Genomic DNA, 20,795 nt, shown 5'->3' with positions numbered 1-20,795 from the left:
CTTGACCTGGAGAGAATCAGAAGAGAGTGGTAAATCAAATCACAGATACAGCATCTGCAGGCTGCTCATTCTGCATTTACTTTGTAAGAAGGTCAGGTCACGGTTCTGAGTATGTCCCTTCAATTTTAATCAACATCTGCTCTTACATCTTAGAGGTACATTATATCACCTTCCAAGTTTGAAGATCACATGACAAAGAATTAATCAGAGAGTGACTAAAATGCTATTATGAGGATATACTAGTGCCATTTTCAGCTTATGACATTTGTCAATATCATTTAACCTTATAGAAGACAATTCATTTAAAAAGGCATTTGCAAGCAAATTAATTACATTTTATTGAAAATTCAGAAGAGCTACAGTACTTTAAGACAGACTTTTTCATACTGTAAAGAAAAATAAGTTAAAAGCAAAATAATTGACTCAAGTGCAATGATATTTCATTTCCAGACTAACAAAATCATTTTGAAAAACACAAAAACCCAGAGCTTAATTTATTCACGGTAGAAGCATTTACTTTCCTATTTGTTATCAAGAAAACTCTAATGGAATAAGTTTTGGAGTGACCTTTCAACACATCATCTTTCTGGACCCAATTTAAATGGTAAGTTAATATACGTTACTGGTGTGTGTGTACACTCACACACATAAGAACTAGCTTATTTTAATATGACATTTTAAGAATGAGAGTAAGTTGTGATTTCATTTATTATAGGGTAATAAATAGCATTTCTAGTTTTTTTTTTTAAATTTACCATCTTAACCATTTTTTAAAGATTTTTATTTATTTATTCATGAAAGACACAAAGAGAGAGAGAGAGAGGCAGAGACACAGGCAGAGGGAGAAGCAAGCAGGCTCCATGCAGGGAGCCCGATGTGGGACTCCATCCCACGTCTCCAGGATCACGCCCCTGGACTAAAGGTGGCGCTAAACCGCTGAGCCACCAGGGCTGCCCTCTAGTTGTTTCTTAAGCATGTTTTCTTATTTCCTAGGTGAAAACAAACCACTTTCATTAAAGCAGTTAGCCAAGTAAGCACTAGGGGCATAAACAAAATTATCCATAATACTTCCAAAGTATTAACCATTGCAGTCAGCCATTTAATGTTAGGAAGTGTTTTGTCACACCTTTTAGATTGAAGTTCCCAAATTTTCTTATGAAGGGGGAAGCTAGTTCAGCCAAAATGAACAAAATAGACTCATTAGAAAAAAACAAACTCATTTTACATGATCAATGGTCTGTATTTTTACCAATTTTTTTTTTGTTCCTCAACAGAAAATATTCATTGAGCTGCTGGTATTATTTTTAAATTTTTATTTATCATTTCCATTATCTCAGTTCTGTATCTTCTCCTTTTTAAATGAAGAAGGGAGAACTGAGGTCAAAACCTAATGTGAGTATATACTATCAGTAAACAAATGTACTATTCAGATGCTGTATTGGCTGACACTTACAGTGAAGAAGTGCCACAGGTAAGCTACAGTAAGACCTGTGCTTTGCCACAGCTAGAAATGGCACTAATGTGGAGCTTTAATTAACAGTTCTATTAATATTTGTATAGTACTTTGCAGTTAGACAGCTTTCCTGTAACTATTCTGAAAATACTGAATGAAATTAGGCCCTGTTAGGAAATTTACAACATGCACATTGCATAAAATACTTATAAAAACGTTAAGTGCAGTGCCTAGATGAGAGGCAGAAATGGTTTTAAGAAAGGAGAATCCAGCAGGGACAGAATTAAAACATAATGTGGCATTTTCTAATCCAGTACACTTTTTAATTTGATAACATCATACAAATTGGATCTTTAACCAAGAAAAAAAAAAAAAAAAAACTAGTTCTTATTTAAATGTGGAGAAATCTGACCATGTGGGAAAAAGAAGATCCTCTGATTAAAAAGTATCTGAAAACCAGTGTTTTGACAGGTTGACTCTGAAACTGGCAAAACCCTTTTGAAATGTAAGGGACTAATGATGACTGACTTCAAACAGAGGTCAGCAGAGCTAAAAGCAGCTTTCCTTTCTCTCCCCTACCTCAGTGATAGAAAGGCTCTCAGGCACCTGATTAGCTCTCAGAAAACAGGGTTCTTCATTGTGGCAAATGAAATGCTGAAGTCATCTTAGCCATAATGTAATAGACCAAGATACCAGATACACAATTTGACAGGTGCAATTGCTTTCATTTCTCCAGGCCCCAAAATAAAAGCAACAGCTGGTCTCATCAAAATATCTTCTCCAAAAATCTTTAGGAAATGCCTGACTCATTAAAACTCAATTTTCAGAGGAAAAATATTGCCACTGATTTTTTTGCAACTAAAATACATCATCAACAATCTTTAGATAAAGGTGTATTTATACTTTACATCTAAATAGTTTTTTTTCCTAGTTTTTTTGTTAAGAATGAAAACTAACCTCTCTCCCCTTTTAGTTCCCTTTTTCATGATTTCAACTTTTCTCTTGTATTTAAAGTATCAATAATTTAGTGGACTAAGTATTGGCTGTCGAATCAGCAATTGCTGCATAAGGAAGCCTGGCTGATAATGCACTCAACATTTTGTTCATGCTGAACCTAAAATTTATTTATTGCTATGATCAACTATTCAAAATTCACTGAATTTGATGAATTAATAAGGAAAATAAACAGGTCAAAGTATAAAAATAAAATTTCACGCATAGACTAGAAATATCTGATGACAGCTGACAAAATAATAGTGCTTTCTATTATAATGGTTTTTAAGTCATTTTATACCAAGTTATATATTTAAAAAAATCTAATTTATTCTTAGAAACACGATTATCTAACAGTCAATGACAATCACTTTTCCTCTAACTTCTTCCACATTCTCTCAGTATGACTAAAAGTTTAACATAATGGCTTTGATATAAAAGTATCACAATTATTGGTGATATCTAATGTAAGTGTTTAAAAAAAGTTTGAGTCTTATGAATTTGTACAAAAATAAAGCTTCTGATACTTTGTTAGAATTGTACTTGATTCATTAATGATGCAAAGCAAAAAAATACTTGAACTAAGTTAACATTTATATATAAAAATACACAATACATATACTACAGTGATCTCGATGATATCTTAATATATTACAAATTAGAGTACAACCAGTCTGATTAAAAAGTTCAACGTGTGTTAAAGTACAAATCTTTTAAAAAGTCAAGATTCTTAATGTTTTAAACTTAAAAATTTTCATCTTCCATGTCAACTGAGATTGTTTTGGTTAATAACTGAGCCTGCCAAATATGGAGTAATAAAAGGTATTTCTCTAGAAGAAACCTGGAGTGTCTCAAGATTTAGTAGTCTATTATTGTCTCAATTTTTCCTCTGCATAAATTTATTTTTTTTTAATTCTGCCCATTTAGATTAGTAAGAGGCTATGATAAGAAAGCCACAGGGCTGGAAGGAATACACAAATCCTGTATTTTGTCAGATACCTATTTTCTGCCATTGAGAAAGACGGTGACTACAAAACCTGAAAAGAAAAGACCTAATTAGAAGAGTTGGAGCCACAAACAGAATAGCTGAGTACCTTCTACTAGCCAGCAGTTAAACCAGCAAGTGGTTTCTAATCTTTAAAACTGAACAAACTTCTTTCTCTTGTTGGGGTTGATATGGCTGTAATGCAATGCTTTTTAGAGTTCTCTGATTTTATAGTCAGGTCACATGTCCTATTCAAAGATCAGTGGCTTTCCAAATATTAAAATATAATTAAATAGATGCAATGCTAAAGTCTAAACTGGACATAACTTATTCTTATTCTTTTCCTTGGTAAGATGTGAAAAATAAAAAATCCTGGACTTGGAGTCAAAAGATCGGGTTCTCTTGCTTGATCTCAAAGCTAAGTTGTCTTGACCAAGTTACTTAACCTTTCAGGCTCAATTTCTTCAGGTAAAAAATAAGGGAATTGTGTTAGATAAGCCTTAAAGTCTCTTTCAAATTTGACTGAGACACTAAGTCAGGATCTTGCACAGTATCTCAGAGTTTTCACTGTGCAGATCAACTACCATCACAGACTAGGGAAGAATAATTCTGGTTGTAGGGATTTCTGATGCTTGCATCCAGGTTAATGAGTTTTCTATCCTTCCAGGGACAAATCATAGGTATTTTGCTTTTTAATAAAAACATGATTAAGACATTTTAACGTTATACACAAAGTACACTTTGACATTCACCTAGATAGTGAGAAGATTTTTGTTAACTATGTTCTTCTTTGATTCCTTTACTGTCAGAACCCTGTTCTCTTCTCAACTGGGTGGGGAAAGAGAAGCATGGGTGTAAAAGAGAATCTTGGTGTATTTCTGATTGAATGAAGCATAATGGAAATCTTTTTCTTTTTATTCTTTAAGTTTTCTATATTTTAATTTTTTAATTTAAAAAATTTTCAAAACTAAATTTTTTTAAATTATTGCTAATACCCAAAATAAAAAATCTGTCATAGTTTACCACTACTGGTAAAGAATTACAGCTTACTACTGAAATACCATTACGTGCCAAAAGAAAATTTGGTTCTATTTTTAAGTTTATGGCAATGTAATCTACTAGTTATTATTTTCATCATTTTCAGAATTAAGACAAAAGGAAAAGACTCATAATTCTGCTTCCACTATTTCAAACCAGATGTAAAGCATGTTGAATTCAAATTTAGAGAAGGGCTTTGTGGAGGGCCAGCTATAACCCTGGGAGTAGGATAAATAATTTCTTCAACAGTTACATATGTACCTAAGAAGAAACCAATAACTCCAGTGAATGCTATAGAAATATTTTTCAGGATCATCCATATATTGTAGTGTTCCTTAGAAAACGTAAGAATTTCAACCAAAGGTGGTAGGATCAGGGCCAATGTGCTGCTGCTCACAGCTCCAACGAAGGAAATCACAATGTCTAAACGAGGAATCAGAATTGCTCCAGCACCTGGAAAATGAAAATACATATTGTCCTTATTTAAATACTTAATACTTAAATGAGTACTAAATGTAGATGTTTCAATATTTAAAAATTAATCAAGTAGGTACTACTAAATTACTGCCTGTTACAGAATCTGTCATATTTTGTTCTGAACTAACAAACCCACAGAGAAACCAAAACAGTGAGTGACACTTCTTGAATCATGACTTTCAACAGAGTTTGTTATAGCAACGACTTAAATTTTTGCTGTGAAATTCTGGGTGAAAAAGTTCAGTTTATTTCCAAAGCAGTTCCATTACTCTACCATACAGCTCATTCTAGAATTTGCAAAACACAAGGTGGCAGGATACGAAATCCTCATTAAATAAATGAGAGAAGAGATAGCTATTCCTTACGCTGGAATTTCAATTAACCAAAACAGAAGGAGCAGTGGAAATAGAAAATCATTATTAAGTGAACACCCCAGTAATAACTGTGGCAGGAAAGTCAATGAAGTATGTTAAGATTCGTGGACAAAAACTGTAGGAGAAGAGGATGTTTGCATGGTCTCAGAATATGTCCTGCAACTTGTTAATTCTCTACAGGGAAGAAGAGTACTTGCACAGTGAAGCAGTCTGTCTGATGCCACCCAAATCAGGTGATCAAAGTTAACATCACCAGTAATAAGTCATACTGATGCCACCGTGTGTTTGAGAAATGCAAAGTATCACTTGCCGAATTCTATCTAAAAATGCTTAACCTCAATCTAATCCTAAGAAAACATCACACAAATCCAAACTGAATGGAATTCAACAAAACTGCCAGCCCTTCAAGAATGTCGAGGTAAACAAAGAGAAAGACAAGAACTTTCAAGAGTGGGGGAAACAAAAGTAGACATGACAACTAAACACGAGTGGGACCTTGGATGGGTTCCTGGGTCAGAAAAAGAATAGTAGTGAGAAGACTGGCAAGATCAGAATAGATCTACAGACTAGTTAATAGCATTGTATCAATGCTAATGTCCTGATTTTGACACCTGATGTGGGGTGCAGGCTGTTAACATTAGGCGAAGCTCAGTAAAGAGTTTATGGTAACTCTACTTCCTTTTATAACTTTTCTATTTATTTCAGAATGAAAACTTAAAAAAAAAATGTACCACTACTCTCGACAAAATCTTCCAAACTACTGGCAAGCTTTCTGACAAGTTTTGATCTGGTACTTTCTTGATCCTACTTACCCTTGTCTTACCAAAGATATTGACAGAGGGTCTATAAAAACTAATAGTTGATGGTGGCTGCTGGCCAGCTTCCATTCACTCTTCTCCCTCACCTGTAAGATGCCTGTCTAGCAAGTAAATGCCTTACAGGAAACATGTAGAAAGAGTCTGACCCACCTTTCCAAGCTTTTGAGCTCCACTAAGAAGATACTTTGAAATGACGATTCAAATGTTAAACAGACTTGGATGTAACCAGTATGATCTAAGCTGATAAACTCACTACTTTGAACACCGAGACTACAAACCTGGATTCGGTACTTGGAAAGGATTACGGAACACTGAAAGATACTCAGTTTTCAAAGCACATCCAGCTGAGCCTCCACTCTCATCGCTAGTGTCGTACAGCCTGCTCTGTGGACATTACAAAGTCCCATCAGCTGCCCACATCCTCATCAGCAAGGAGCCTGCCCCCAAAGCTTGTCAAGTTATTTTTTGGTTATTTTTTAAAAAGATTTATTTATTTGAGATAGAGGGAGAATGTGTGCATATGGGGGAGGGAGGAGGGGCAGAAGGAGAAGGAGAGAGAATCTCCAGCAGACTCCTCTATAAGCACAGGACCTAATGCTGGGCTAGATCCATCCCTTGGCCCTGAGCTGAAATGAAGAGTCAGACACCTAACTGACTGAGCCACCCAGGTATCCCTTGATGACTTTTATAAAGATTACACCATATAACCATAAGTTAGGTCAAAAAATAAAATTATCACTATTTCAGAAACCTCTATTTTCTAGGTAGTCAATCATATCTTCAAATCTGACAACCATGTCTTTCAAAAATACTTTTTTTGCTCCTACTATATTAAAAAGTATATCCAGAAATGTTAAAAGGACCTCTTGTCTTTTTCCTGTTTTAAATAAGGAACGCCTTTGACCTTTTATTATTAATGCGAGGCTTGCTTCAGGTTCTTGGTAGATTCTCCCCAATGAAGTAACAGATTTATTTCTATTCCATGTTTATGAAGATTTGAAGAGACATACATAGGAATTAAATTTTTGTGAGGCAACAGGCAGAATTGTCCACTGACGTCCTCAGCTGATGTTGTTCCAGCTGGCTGGCTTGGACATCAGGCTAGTTGGGAAAAGGATGCTTGTACTTCAGGGGGAGAAAACTCACTGAAATGCAGCTCCTACCCCCTTGCCACCCGACCTGCACAAGAGGACCTGCAGCATCCTGCTGCCCCAAAGTCTTCTATACAACAGATGGCTAAACTTCCCAGGTAATTCCCATGGACTGCTTTCACTCCAAATCCAGAGAATCCAATGCTAAGTAGCCTGAGTGTTCTCTCCACCCACAAGTTTGACTCTCATGCTTGAATTATAAGAGATGAAGACGGGGAGATGGTGGGGGAGCAGGGGGTAGGGTCCTCTGGGCCCGCAGTATCCTGGCTTGGTTGGCCACCCTGTGACATGTCGGCAGGGTTAGGGGTGTCTATGCCCTCTCTCCTCTTGCTAACTACTGGCATATATTTGCCCCTTTCTCCCAAGAAGTGCACTCCTTAACCCATGTTGTGCAACACTGTGGAAATCATCCTGAACCCTGTGGCTACAGATAGTGACTCAGACTAGAACCACCATGTGGGGAAATGACATGAAATGCTTTAGCATTGATCAACACAGTCATTTTTTAAAGACAATCTGTTAATTATTTGAATTATATTAATAGATATTTTAGTATAGAACTTTTCTTTCTTGTGATAAACCCTAACATGGTAGAATCCTAGGCCTGATTTGCTGATATCTGTTTGTCATAAAAGTTTCTACTCATGAATTAGAGTATCCGTAGTGAACCAATAATGATTTTGGTTCAATGGCGGATAAGCTTTTGATCTATTCCTATGTTCTGCATAAATTTAAAGAACCTAGATGTTATCTATTCTTTCCTAAATTTGGTATAATTGACCAGGAAAACCGGATCTTGTGAATTTTTGGGGGAAAGGTAGGTACTGATTATGCTTTCAATACATTTTTTCATTATTAATTTTTTTTATCTCTTTTAAAACTCAAATTTGGTAGCTTAAGCCTTTCTGGGAAATTTTCTGTAACTGTCCATTTCATCTTTTTTTTTTTTTCCATTTGCTTTTATTGGAGTTCGATTTGCCAACATATAGTGTAACACCCAGTGCTCATCCCATCAGGTGACCCCTCAGTGCCCGTCACCCAGTCACCCTATCCCCACCCACCTCCTCTTCCACAATCCTTTGTTCATTTCCCAGAGTTAGGAATCTCTCATGGTTTGTCTCCCTGCTAATTTTGCTCACTCAGTTCCCCTCCTTTCCCTTATAATCTCTTTCACTATTTCTTATATTCCCCATATGAGTGAAACCATATGATGTTTGTCCTTCTCCGACGGACTTACTTCACTCAGCATAATACCCTCTGGTTCCATCCATGTTGAAGCAAATGATGGGTATTTATCGTTTCTAATGGCTGAGTAATATTCCATTGTATACAGAGACCACATCTTCTTTATCCATTCATCTTTCGATGGACAGCAAGGCTCCTTCCAGTTTGGCTATTGTGGACATTGCTGCTAGAAACATTGGGGGGCAGGTGTCCCGGTGTTTCACTGTATCTTTCGGGTAAATCCCCAGCAGTGCAACTGCTGGGTCTTAGGGTAGCTCTATTTTTAACTCTTTGAGGAACCTCCACAGAGTTTTCCAGAGTGGCTGCACCAGTTCACATTCCGACCAACAGTGCAAAAGGGTTCCCCTTTCTCCACATCCTCTCCAACATTTGTTGTTTCCTGTCTTGTTAATTTTCCCCATTCTCACTGGTGTGAGGTGGTATCTCATTGTGCATTGTGGTTTTGATTTGTATTTCCCTGATGGCAAGCGATGTGGAGCAGTCTCTCATATGCTTGTTGGCCATGTGTATGTCTTTTTTGGTGAAATTTCTGTTCATGTCTTCTGCCCATTTCATGATTGGGTTTTTTGTTTCTTGAGTGTTGAGTTCAATAAGTTCTTTATAGATCTTGGATACTAGCCCTTTATCTGATATGTCATTTGCAAATATCTTCTCCCATTCTGTAGGTTGTCTTTTAGTTTTGTTGACTGCTTCTTTTGCTGTGCAGAAGCTTTTTATCCTGATTAAGTCCCAACAGTGGGGATCCTGGGTGGCTCAGTGGTTTAGAGCCTGCCTTCGGCCCAGGGTATGATCGTAGAGCCCTGGGATGGAGTCCCACATCTGGATCCCTGCATGGAGCCTGCTTCTCCCTCTGCCTGTGTCTCTCTCTCTCTCTCATGAATAAATAAATAAAATCTTAAAAAAATAAGTCCCAATAGTTCATTATTGCTTTTGTTTCCTTTGCCTTCATAGATGTATCTTGCAAGAAGTTGCTGTGGCCAAGTTCAAAAAGGGTGTTGCCTGTGTTCTTCTCTAGGATTTTGATGGATTTTTGTCTCACATTTAGATCTTTCAATCATTTTATCTTTGTGTGTGGTATAAGAGAATGGTCCAGTTTCATTCTTCTGCATGTGGATGTCCAATTTTCCCAGCACCATTTATTGAAGAGACTGTCTTTTTCCCAGTGGATATTCTTTCCTGCTTTGTCGAATATTAGTTGACCACAGAGTTGAGGGCCCATTTCTGGGCTCTCTATTCTGTCCCATTAATCTATGTGTCTGTTTTTGTGCCAGTATCACACTGTCTTGATGATCACAGCTTTGTAGTACAACCTGAAATCTGGCATTGTGATGCCCCTGGCTCTGGGTTTCTTTTTCAATATTCCTCTGACTATTCAGGGTCTTTTCTGATTCCATACAAATCTTATTTGTTCCAACTCTGTGAAGAAAGTCCATGATATTTGGATAGGCCTTGGATTGAACGTGTAAATTGCCCTGGGTAGCATAGACACTTTCACAATATTTATTCCTCCAATACATGAGCATGGAATGTTTTTCCATCTCTTTGTGTCCTCCTCAGTTTCTTACAGAAGCGTTCTATAGTTTTTAGGGTATAGATCCTTTACCTCTTTGGTTAGGTTTATTCCTAGGTATCTTATGCTTTTGGGTGCAATTGTAAATGGGATTGATTCCTTAATTTCTCTTTCTTCAGCCTCATTGTTAGTGTATAGAAATGTCACTGAATTCTGTGCATTGATTTTGTATCTCGCCACATTGCTGAATTGCTTGCTGTATGAGTTCTAGCAATCTTGGGGTGGAGTCTTTTGGGTTTTCTATACACAGTATCATGTCATCTGCAAAGAGGAAGAGTTTGACTTTTTGTCAATCTGAATGTCTTTTATTTCTTTTTGTTGTCTGACTGCTGAGGCTAGGGCCTCTAGTACTATGTTGAATAGCAGTGGTGAGAGTGGACATCCCTGTCGTGTTCCTGATCTTAGGGGAAAGGCTCTCAATTTTTCCCCATGGAGAATGATATTCGCTGTGGGCTTCTCATAAATGGCTTTTAAGATATCGAGGAATGTTCTATCCCTACAGTTTGAAGGGTTTTAATCAGGAATGGCTGCTGTATTTTGTCAAATGCTGTATTTTGTCAAATGCTTTCTCTGCATCATTGAGAGGATTATATGGTTCTTGTTTTTTCTCTTGATGATGTGATCACATTGATTATTTTAAGTGGAACCAGCCTTGCATCCCAGGGACAAATCCCACTTGATCATGGTGAGTAATCCTCTTAATGTACTGTTGGATCCTTATTGGGTAGTATCTTGTTGAAAATTTTTGCATATGTGTTAATCAGGGATATTGACCTATAAACCTCCTTTTTTGGTGGGGTCTTTGGTTTTGGAATCAAAGTAATGCTGGCCTCATAAAACGAGTTTGGAAGTATTGAAACAACTTTAGTAGAATAGGTATTATATCTTCTTTAAACGTTTGACAGAATTCCCCTGGGAAGCCATCTGGCCCTAGACTGTTGTCTTGGGAGGTTTTTGATGACTGCTTCAATTTCCTTGCTAGTTATTGGCATGTTCAGGTTTTCTATTTCCTCCTGTTCTAGTTTTGGTAAATTGTGGTTTTCTAGAAATGCATCCATTTCTTCTAGATTGCCTAATTTGTTGGCATATAGCATCTCATAATATATTTTTTATTTTTTTTCATATTTTTAAAATAATTTGTATTTCCTTGGTATTAGTTGTGATCTCTCCTCTTTCATTCGTGATTTTATTAATTTGAGTCTTTTTTCTTTTTAACAAGGATGGCTTGTGGTTTATCTATCTTATTAATTCTTTCCACGAACCAACTCCTGGTTTTGTTCATCTTTTCTACAGTTCTTCTAGTCTCTACTTCACTGATTTCTGCTTGAATCTTTATTATCTCTCTTCTTCTGTTTGGTGTAGGTTTTACTTGCTGTTCTTTCTCTAGTTCCTTTAGATGTAAGGTTAGTTTATGTATTTGCGGTTTTTCCAATTTTTTGAGGGAGGCTTGTATTGCCATGTATTTCCCTCTTAGGACTGCTTTTGCTGTATCCCAAAAATTCCGGACAGTTGTATCTTCATTTTCATTAGTTTCCATGAATCTTTTTATTTTTTTTCCATGAATCTTTTTAATTATTCTCTAATTTCCTGGTTGACCCATTCATCTTTTAGCAGGATGCGCTTTACCCTCCACATGTTTGAATTTCTTCTAAATCTCTTCTTGTGATTGATTTCTAGTTTCAAAACATTGTTGTCTGAAAATATACAGGGGACAATCCCAATCTTTTGGTATCTACTGAGACCTGACTTGTGATTCAGTATGTGGTCTATTTTGGAGAAAGTTCCATGTGCACTTGAGAAGAATGTGTATTCAGCTGTGGTCGAATGCAAAGTGTTGTATATATCTGTGAAATCCATCTGAGCCACTGTGTCATTTAAAGCTCCTGTTTCTTTGGAGATGTTGTGCTTAGAATATCTGTCATTTGCAGAAAGTGCCGTGTTAAAGTCTCCTATTATTAGTGTATTATTACCTAAGCATCTCTTTACTTTATTAATTGATATATTTGGCAGCTCCCACATTAGGGGCATAAATATTCATGATTGTTAGGTCCTCTTGTTGGATAGACCCTTTAAGTATTATATAGTGTCCCCCTTCATCTCTTACTATAGTCTTTGGGATAAACTTTAATTTATCTGATATGAGGATGGTTACCCTCGCTTTCTTTTGAAGATCATTTGAATGGTAAATGGTTCTCCAACCTTTCATTTTCAGGCTGGAGGCGTCCTTCGGTTTAAATGAGTCTTGTAGACAGCAAATAGATGGGGCTTGCTTTTTTATCCAGTCCAATACCCTGTGTTTTTTGCTGGGATCATTTAGCCCATTCACATTCAGAGTTACTATTGAAAGATGTGAATTTAGTGTCATCGTAATACCTATTCAGTCCCTGTTTTTGTGGATTATTTCTTTGGGCTTCCTCTTTCTTTTACAGGGTCCCCCTTAATATTTCTTGCAGAGCTGGGGTGGTGGCCACATATTCTTTCAGTTTCTGCCTATCTTGGAAGCTCTTTATCTCTCCTTCTATTCTAAATGACAGTCTTGCTGGATAAAGTATTCTTGGCTGCATGTTCTTCTCATTTAGGACCCTGAATATATCCTGTCAGCCTGCCAGGTCTCTGTGGAGAGGTCTGCTGTTAATCTTTCTCCCCCTATAAGTTAGGGATCTCTTGTCTCTTACTGCTTTAAGGATTTTCTTTTCATCTTTGGAATTTGCAAGTTTCACTATTAAATGTCGAAGTGTTGAATGGGTTTTATTGATTTTGGGGGGGTTCCTCTCTATCTCTTGGATCTGAATGCCTGTTTCCTTCCCTAGATTTGGGAAGTTCTCAGCTATGATTTGTTCAAATATACTTTGTGGTCCTCTCTCTTTCAGTTTCTTCTGGAATCCCAATTGGATGTCTTGGTCTTCCTTCTCAAGCTATCATTTATTTCCCTAAGCCCTTCCTCATGGGCTCTTAATTGTTTTTCTCTTTTTTCCTCAGCTTCCTTTCTTACCACCAACTTGTCTTAGATGTCACTCACTTTCTTCCACCTCATTAACACTAGCATTTAGAGAACATCCAGTTTGGACTGCATCTCTAGTTTTAGACTAATCTATTTTAATTTTTAATAATCTATTGTTAATTTTGGCTTGATTAGATCTCAATTCCGCAGTAACAAAGTCTCTAGAGTCCTTTATGCTTTTTGTCCAGAGCCACCAGTATCCCTATAATTGTACTTCTGAATTGAATTTTTTTAAACCATTTTTTTTAATTTTTTTAAAGATTTTATTTATATATTCATGAGCAACACAGAGAGAGAGGCAGAGACACAGTCAGAGGGAGAAGCAGGCTCCATGCAGGGAGCCGGACGTGGGACTTGATCCTGGGTCTCCAGGATCATGCCCCGGGCTGCAGGCGGCGCCAAACTGCTGTGCCACCAGGACTGCCCTGAACTGAATTTCTGACATCATATTGAAATCCAAATCCTGTAACTCTGTGACAGAGTACTGTTTTTGGTTCTTTCTTTGGTGGTGAATTCTTCCTTCTAGTCATTTTGTCTAGTGCAGAGTGGTTGTACGAGTGGGCTGAATCAAAAATATCAACCACAACCTAAGTAAAATATATCCTATTTTCTGGTTCAGAGACCAGAAAATAAAAGAAAAAGAAGAACAAAACAAAAGGAGCACTAAAGTGAAAAACAAATTTTAAAACAAAGTAGTAAAAATAAAAACCCAAAAATGAAGAAAAAAAAAGTAAAGAGGAAAAAAGAAAAAAGAGGGGGGATGGTGGTGGTGAGGGAGTGGTAGTGGAGAGAAAATGTAATCTACCTGAGGGTCCTAGAGGGTGATCCTCTTGGTTCTGAGTAGATTTTGTTCTGTATGTTAGAAGATGCTCAATCCCAAATTTATATAAACCAGCAATATTTATATAAAGCCCCAACACTGACCACAAAAGCATAAACAAGACTAAAGAGGGGGGCAGAATTGGAAAGAAGAGAGAATATGATCTCACAAAATGAACCAACATGGTGTTCGACTTGGTTCTGGGTGCATGCTGGTCATGTTTTAGAAGGTACTAACTTCCGCCATTGTAAAACAAAACGAGGCAGAAAAAACAAAATACAAAAACCCTATCTTGTATATCTACCAAAATTAAACTGAATACGTTGAAGGGAATCCAGAAGTGAAAAATATATCTAAGACATGTAATTGTAGAAATTTGAAAGTCAAAAAGGAAAAAAACTTAAAAATGAAGAGCTGGTAAAATACTGTAGTTAAGGTGGGAAAAGAGAAAAAATATTGGAAATTTTTAGTCTGATATAAAAAGGAGTTGTAATATAAAAAGTAAAAAGGGGGAAAATGGGCCCTCCAGTTCTATATACTAGAACTATATACTTTCCAGAGCTGCTTGGTCAATAAACTTGCTCTTCCCCTGGTCTTCTGGGGGAGGGTCAGCTGTGCTGAGTCTCAGGTGTGTGTACCTGGGGGAGCTGCCCTGCCCCCCTCCCAGGTGCTGGGCTCAGTAGGAGCTGTTGACCCCAGGAGGTCTCTGTTCTCTGGTGACTCCGGCTCTCCCAGGCACAAGGTGAAACAGAGGAAAAACAACAATGGTGGTGGCCAGATTTCCAGCTCTGGAGTCGAGCTCCCCGTGAGTGTGCAGTCTCCCAGTCTGCACTGGCTTAGATGCTTTGGGGGCTGGTGTGGGTGCCCTGATCTGCACAGCTTGCAGGGCACCCAGCAGCAGGAGAGTTCTTGCTTTCCTGTGCCCTCCCCACTTCTGCCTGTCCTGAGGGAAACACAGGATTGCTTGCTTTGTCCATTTGGGCGCCCTGGAATCTGGGGTTCTGTGCCACTGGACCCACACTCCTGTGGACTGCCTGTCCTGAAGGTAATAGGGTACAGCCACCTCTGTCCAGGGCCGCCTAACGGATGGGCTTCTCCCAAATGCCCTGAGGGCTGCGGGGCTCCAGCTGTTTACTGGGCCGCGGTTTGTGGTAAGCTTCCCCCTGGGCACCCCTCCTCTTATAGTGAGTCTGGGAATCTTTAGGCCTCACTGCCCCTCCTGTGATTGTGCCGGATTTCCCTGCTGAGCACTTTTCCTTCATGGAAAACTCTGGTGTGGATTTTAAAAGTTCCTGCTTCCCCAGGGCTGGGCTTTCCTGCCCTAGAGGCTTTTACCACTCCGCTCTAGCCCTGCTACTTGTGGTTCCCCTCTCCCACTTTATTCTTTAAAAAAAAATTTTTTTTTCTGCCTTCTTACCTTGTTAGAAATGAAAGCTTTTCTGTCTGTAGCGTTCCAGCTGTTCTCACTTTAAATCTCATATCGAATTCGTAGGTGTTCAGGATGTTTTGAAATTTATCTAGGTAAGTTTGTGGGGACAGGTGACTTGGGGACCCTACTCCTCCACCATCTTGCCCCGCCCTCTCCTCAAGTGCTTTAATGAACAGATAAACAACAGTCCTGTCATGCATATCAGCTGGCTTTTACTTTAATTTGGAAGAATGTGCCAAAGACTCAAATGAGGCTCAGTGTCCAATGATGTATCCCAGTGAAGTAGAAGGGAAGACAACCTGGTTTGTGTTCTCTTTGTCCAAAGCATGATGTAAATACAACCCTCATATGCTGCTGAATAGCTTTAACTATTTTTAACTAAAAGAGAGAAGTGAAGAAAAACTGGCCATTCTCTGTGCCATGAACTCAGCTCTTGAGAAAAGGCCCAGGCTTCTGGGAATAAACTGGCAGTAGCAGATGTGTGGTGTGGTCTGTGCCTCAGCACACGGGTAGCTTTGACATAATAAAGCGTGGAAGTGGGAGAAGTTACTGAAACATCCCAAGTTACTAAATCCCTTTAATATTCTTCAAGCTCCTTCAAGTGAACCTCCATAACTAATTTTAAAAGGAGATACACTTTCAGAATAGAATGGTCTTACATCTATGATAAAAGGACTCATGAAATTAGCCTTTTTATTTAGTACAATTGTCAAAATATCAACAAAAACAATGCATAAGAAGTATTTCAAAAAGTCTTAAAATAACTTTTTCCCACTGAATGTTTTATTAGTCACCCTAGGAGGGGCTTGTGTCTTCACTCCTCAATATGATTTACCTTATTGTTGTTATAACTCATTTAAATGATTACTTTGGAAAGTAGGTTTAATTTACTTTTCTCAGCTTTGCCATTTCTTTAAATCTAGGCCATAAGCTCCACTCTAAGATGTTCACTGGTATTTATAAGTTGGCCTGAATTCCTAGCTCTCTCATTCTCTTGCCTTGACTGGGCCACGATGGTTACTCCTATCTTGCACAGAAAGCTGACCAATTTCCAATGTTTCTGGTATCATTCAAGGTAATCGTTTGTTCAGGATTATGGTCATCTTATACTTTTGGTTACAGTAATAATGTGACAATGATAACTTCTGGCTACTTTGTTAATATTCTTAAACTCTATAAAAATGCCATGAACTTCACAGTTGAGAAAGAGAGGCTTATGGATGGTATGTAACCTGTCTAAAGACACCAGCAGGTGAGTGGCAGGTTTGAATCATCAGGTTGCTGTGACCTCAAAACTCCCACTATTTCCAACCAAAACCAAGCTTTTCCATAGGTCTCTGTGATTAGTGCTCTCCAGTGGAAGCATTTTATAATGTGAAACCTTAAGACAAGATTGCACACATTGCTTTAAATAATAAGTAAAATTAGCCACTGAAATTATTAAAGATGAAAACAAAACCAAACCCATTTCTATAGGTAGTCATGGAGAGTTAAACTGTTAAATATATAAGTTAGCAGAAATAAAAAACCTGAGGAAAACTAAAACCCAAGTAAAATGTGTATCAACAATGAGTCCCTTATGCATCTAATTTAAATATACTTATATTTTAATCACCACTGATGTAGTTTTCCAGATAATAATTTGATTATTTCCTTTAATCATGATAATATCTGGTTTATATTTTTCTTTTACAGTAATAGAATAACAAAATTTTAACCCAGAAAGTATCTCAGCTATATAAATAAAATTGTTTTTAAAATATTAAAAAATATACTTTAAATAGCTTCATTATATGAAATTCAACAAGAAAAAATTATGATATAAATATGTAGTCATACTTACATGTAATACTAACCAAGAAGGACCTTATTGCAAATTCACAGATTTGTTTCCATTTAGCATGAAATTTGGATGTGATCATAGGAATGATGATCTCTGCTGGAACATAGAACTGAATTGAATATGTCACAAAGATGCCAAAGGAATATAGAATTTTCACTGATTGATATAACCTGTTAAAAAATATTTCAGAATTCAGTCATTCTTTTTTCCCCAGATTTATTGAGGTATAACTGACAAAACTGTAATATAGGTAAGGTGTAAAACATGATTTGATAGAAGTATACACTGGGAAAGGATTCCCACTACCGAGTTAACACATCCATCACCTCACATATTTGCTTTTTTTTTTTCTCTTTTTGGTGAGAACACTGGTTCTACTCAGCAAATTTCAGTTATACACTACATTCTTATCAACAATAGTCACTACATTATACATCAGATCCTTAGAACATATTCATTTTATAACTAAAAGTTTGCACCCTTCTATCAAACTCTCTTCTTTTTCCCCATCCACCAGTCCCCTGGCAACTGTCAATCTACTCTGCTTCTGTGAGCTCTACATATTTTTAAAATTTTTTTAAAAACTTATTTTAGAGAGAGCAAGTGCATGTGAGCAGGAGGATGGGCAGAGAGAGAGGGAGAGAATCCTCAAGCAGTACTGCCTGCTGAGTGTGTAGCCTGACCTGGGGTTCTGTTCCAGGACCCTGAGATCATGATCTGAGCTGAAAACAAGAGCTGACCATTTCACCAACTGAGCCACCCAGGCATATATATATAATTTTAGATTCCACCTATGAGTAATACCACACAGTATCTTTCTTTCTCTGCCTGGCTTATTTCACTTAACATAATACCTTCCATGTTCACCCACACTGTTGTCTTAACATGAATCTGGCTTTCTTCTTTTATCTGTAATATTTAGATAGGCAAGACATCCAAAAGAAACTTAGGCCAATATCTTACCAATTATATGCTTATTTATTAAAAAATAAATAAATCCAGCGGATCGCTACTCAATTTTTAGATGACAGGTGAACAGTTCATTTTGACAAGCCTAGAGAGCTTGCATGTGGCAATGCAAAGGTTTGGGAATATTATTGCTAAGATTCTATTTTAGGCTAAACCAGTGTTCTAAAGGCTAGGCTGTGTCCCATGAAGAGTTAATGTTTTATCAGCTTTCTTTCAATAACTGAGCATCCTGTATCTCTTTGAAAACTTATTGATCTATATATAGAAGAAAACTTCACATTGGACTCGGAGTTACAGTTCTCTTTGCTTAAAAATCTTGGTATATATGTCATTAGTTCCAAAAATGTCATTGTTCTTAGGTCCAAAAGGAGGGCATCTAAATGGTTTTAACTTAAAAAGTTCTCCAGATTCTATAGGAATTCCACCTATGCTAAAGTTACATTAATAGGGGAATAAAGTTTATTAGGTTGGGTTGATGCCCAGTATTTCACAACAGTACAGCAACGTTCAGTTTTATAAATATCTTTAGATTTCTCCATTGTAGACGACATCTTGTCACAATCAGTATACACGTCTGAATAGAGACTTTGGTTAACTTCCTTTTGTCTGGCAAAATAATACGTTTTAAATGTTGATAATGACAGAAAATGTAGAATCACAGGACTCAGAACATTATAGAATCTACTCTCTTGAGGGATCCCTGGGTGGCGCAGCGGTTTAGTGCCTGCCTTTGGCCCAGGGCGCGATCCTGGAGACCCAGGATCGAATCCCACGTCGGACTCCTGGTGCATGGAGCCTGCTTCTCCCTCTGCCTGTGTCTCTGCCTCTCTCTCTCACTGTGTGCCTATCATAAATAAATAAAAAATTAAAAAAAAAAAAGAATCTACTCTCTTGGGTTACAGATAATAAATTATGTTGTTTTTTTTGAAATTTGGAATATTTACAACAGCTTAAAAAGAAAAAAAAAATTTCTCTTGTATCCTTTTAGGAAACAACTGGCCAAGAGACCATGGATTGAATGTTCCGCTGTACTGGGGCTGTGGTTAACACACACATCCTCTCGAGGCAGAAATTTCCTCAAGAGCCCTAATTTCCCTTAAGAGTCTTGCTTTCCCACCTGCAAGGCCTATGCAAAGGAAGGGTGTTTCTTTCTTAAGAAAAAATCATTTTAAAGTGACATGAAATATTCCACTTTTGGTAAAGAAAGGCCAACATTGGACTTTATGCTTATTTCTGGTGTCTTAAGACCTAACGTAGCAAAGATTATCAACAGTTCTCTAAACTATGGCCCTGCATGAAGGAATTCCTGAAGTCTCCTCCTATAATATATGCCTCATAGGAGTAAAAGAAAGGAAAAAAGTTGAGTTGAAATAGATTTGAAAATATCACAAACATAATTAAAGAAAGAAGGAACCCCTTAGGGCTAGCAACAATAAAATACTAATTTTAAAACGATTTCAGGATAGATTTCTCAGCTTTAAGGCTTAAAGTCTAAATATAAATGGTCAAGTTACTGCAATGCACAGAATAACTCCAAGACTCCTGCCTCATATAATTTGATATGTAATTGTAGACAAATGAATATCAGTTTATTATTAGTACATTCCTTTTGTTCTAGTTGTATTTTAACTTACAGGTTTTTAAATACAGTTAACAATATATTTAAAAATACATCATTATGCATATAAGATAATTACTTTTCTATCGATTTAAAACAAGTTATATAGGCTAAGAATCTGGTTATTACTAAAGCAAGTCAATAATATTAATTAGGTATTACAGAGTACAAATGGGAAATAAAATGGTATGAGTCTTTTAAAAGCTAATATATATGCTAATTATCAAAGAAAAGTAATATAGAAATAAAGGTGTTTAAGAAAAGCACTGATCAATTGTTCTATTTTTGACTTTTCTGTTTTAAGAACCTACTAGTTTCTATGGTTGACATCTATATTTTCAATCATTCTATTTTTCTCTAATCAACTTTTCTATAGATATTATCAGCATTTGGCACATTTTTTAAAAAGATTTTATTTATTTGAGACAGAATGTGTGAGAGAGAGATCATGAGCAGAGAAAAAGGATAGAGGGAGAAGCAGACTCCCCGCCAAGCAGGGAGCCTAGCACACAGGGCTCTATCCCAGGATGGTGGGATCACGACCTGAGCTGAAAGGCAGATGCTTAACCCACTGAGCCACACAGGTTGCCCCTCATTTTGGTTTTAAGCAGGCAGCTATGTACTCAGTTTAAAAACTGAAGAGTTGAAACAAGAATCTACCCTGTAAATTATCTCTCCAAGGGATAAAAAACTTTCTTAAAGTTCTAAGAACTTGTTTTGAAGACACAAAAGAACATAAACAACTTTTAAATAATATTTAAGGCCCATGAAAAACTATTTTAAAACTCACTGCCAAAGTTCTTAAAAGTTGGAGACTGTGTTTTATTCCTCTCTGTATACTCCCTAAGGCACACAGAAGGTGAGAAATACTCATTAAGTAAATATTAATAATAAGAAATGGGTATGGGTAGGTAATTCGTAAGAACTATATCCACTTAAGACCACAAATATACTTCAAAAATAAAATAATTCTTGCTTGAAAACAAAATTTATTATACCGGTAGCAAAGAC

General features: G+C 37.0%; 1 protein-coding gene across 1 annotated transcript in view; it reads right to left on the bottom strand.

Annotated features, from left to right (window-relative positions):
• Nucleotides 1-313: 313 nt before the first annotated feature.
• SLC36A4 (solute carrier family 36 member 4) overlaps nucleotides 314-20,795 on the bottom strand; it is a 63,330-nt gene continuing 42,848 nt past the window's right edge. Inside the window, exons 10-11 of the mRNA XM_025419327.3 lie at nucleotides 17,198-17,367; nucleotides 314-4,922 (exon numbers count right to left, since the gene is read on the bottom strand). Of these exons, the coding sequence (XP_025275112.1) occupies nucleotides 4,615-4,922; nucleotides 17,198-17,367 (478 nt within the window). The 3' untranslated portion in view covers nucleotides 314-4,614. The remainder of the gene's footprint in view (nucleotides 4,923-17,197; nucleotides 17,368-20,795) is intronic.

Source organism: Canis lupus, chromosome 21, assembly GCF_003254725.2.
Source record: "Canis lupus dingo isolate Sandy chromosome 21, ASM325472v2, whole genome shotgun sequence".
In the NCBI taxonomy this organism is placed as follows: Eukaryota; Metazoa; Chordata; class Mammalia; order Carnivora; family Canidae; genus Canis; species Canis lupus.
The sequence above is the reverse complement of the archived record's forward strand: the minus strand, read 5'-3'. Positions and strand labels throughout refer to the sequence as shown.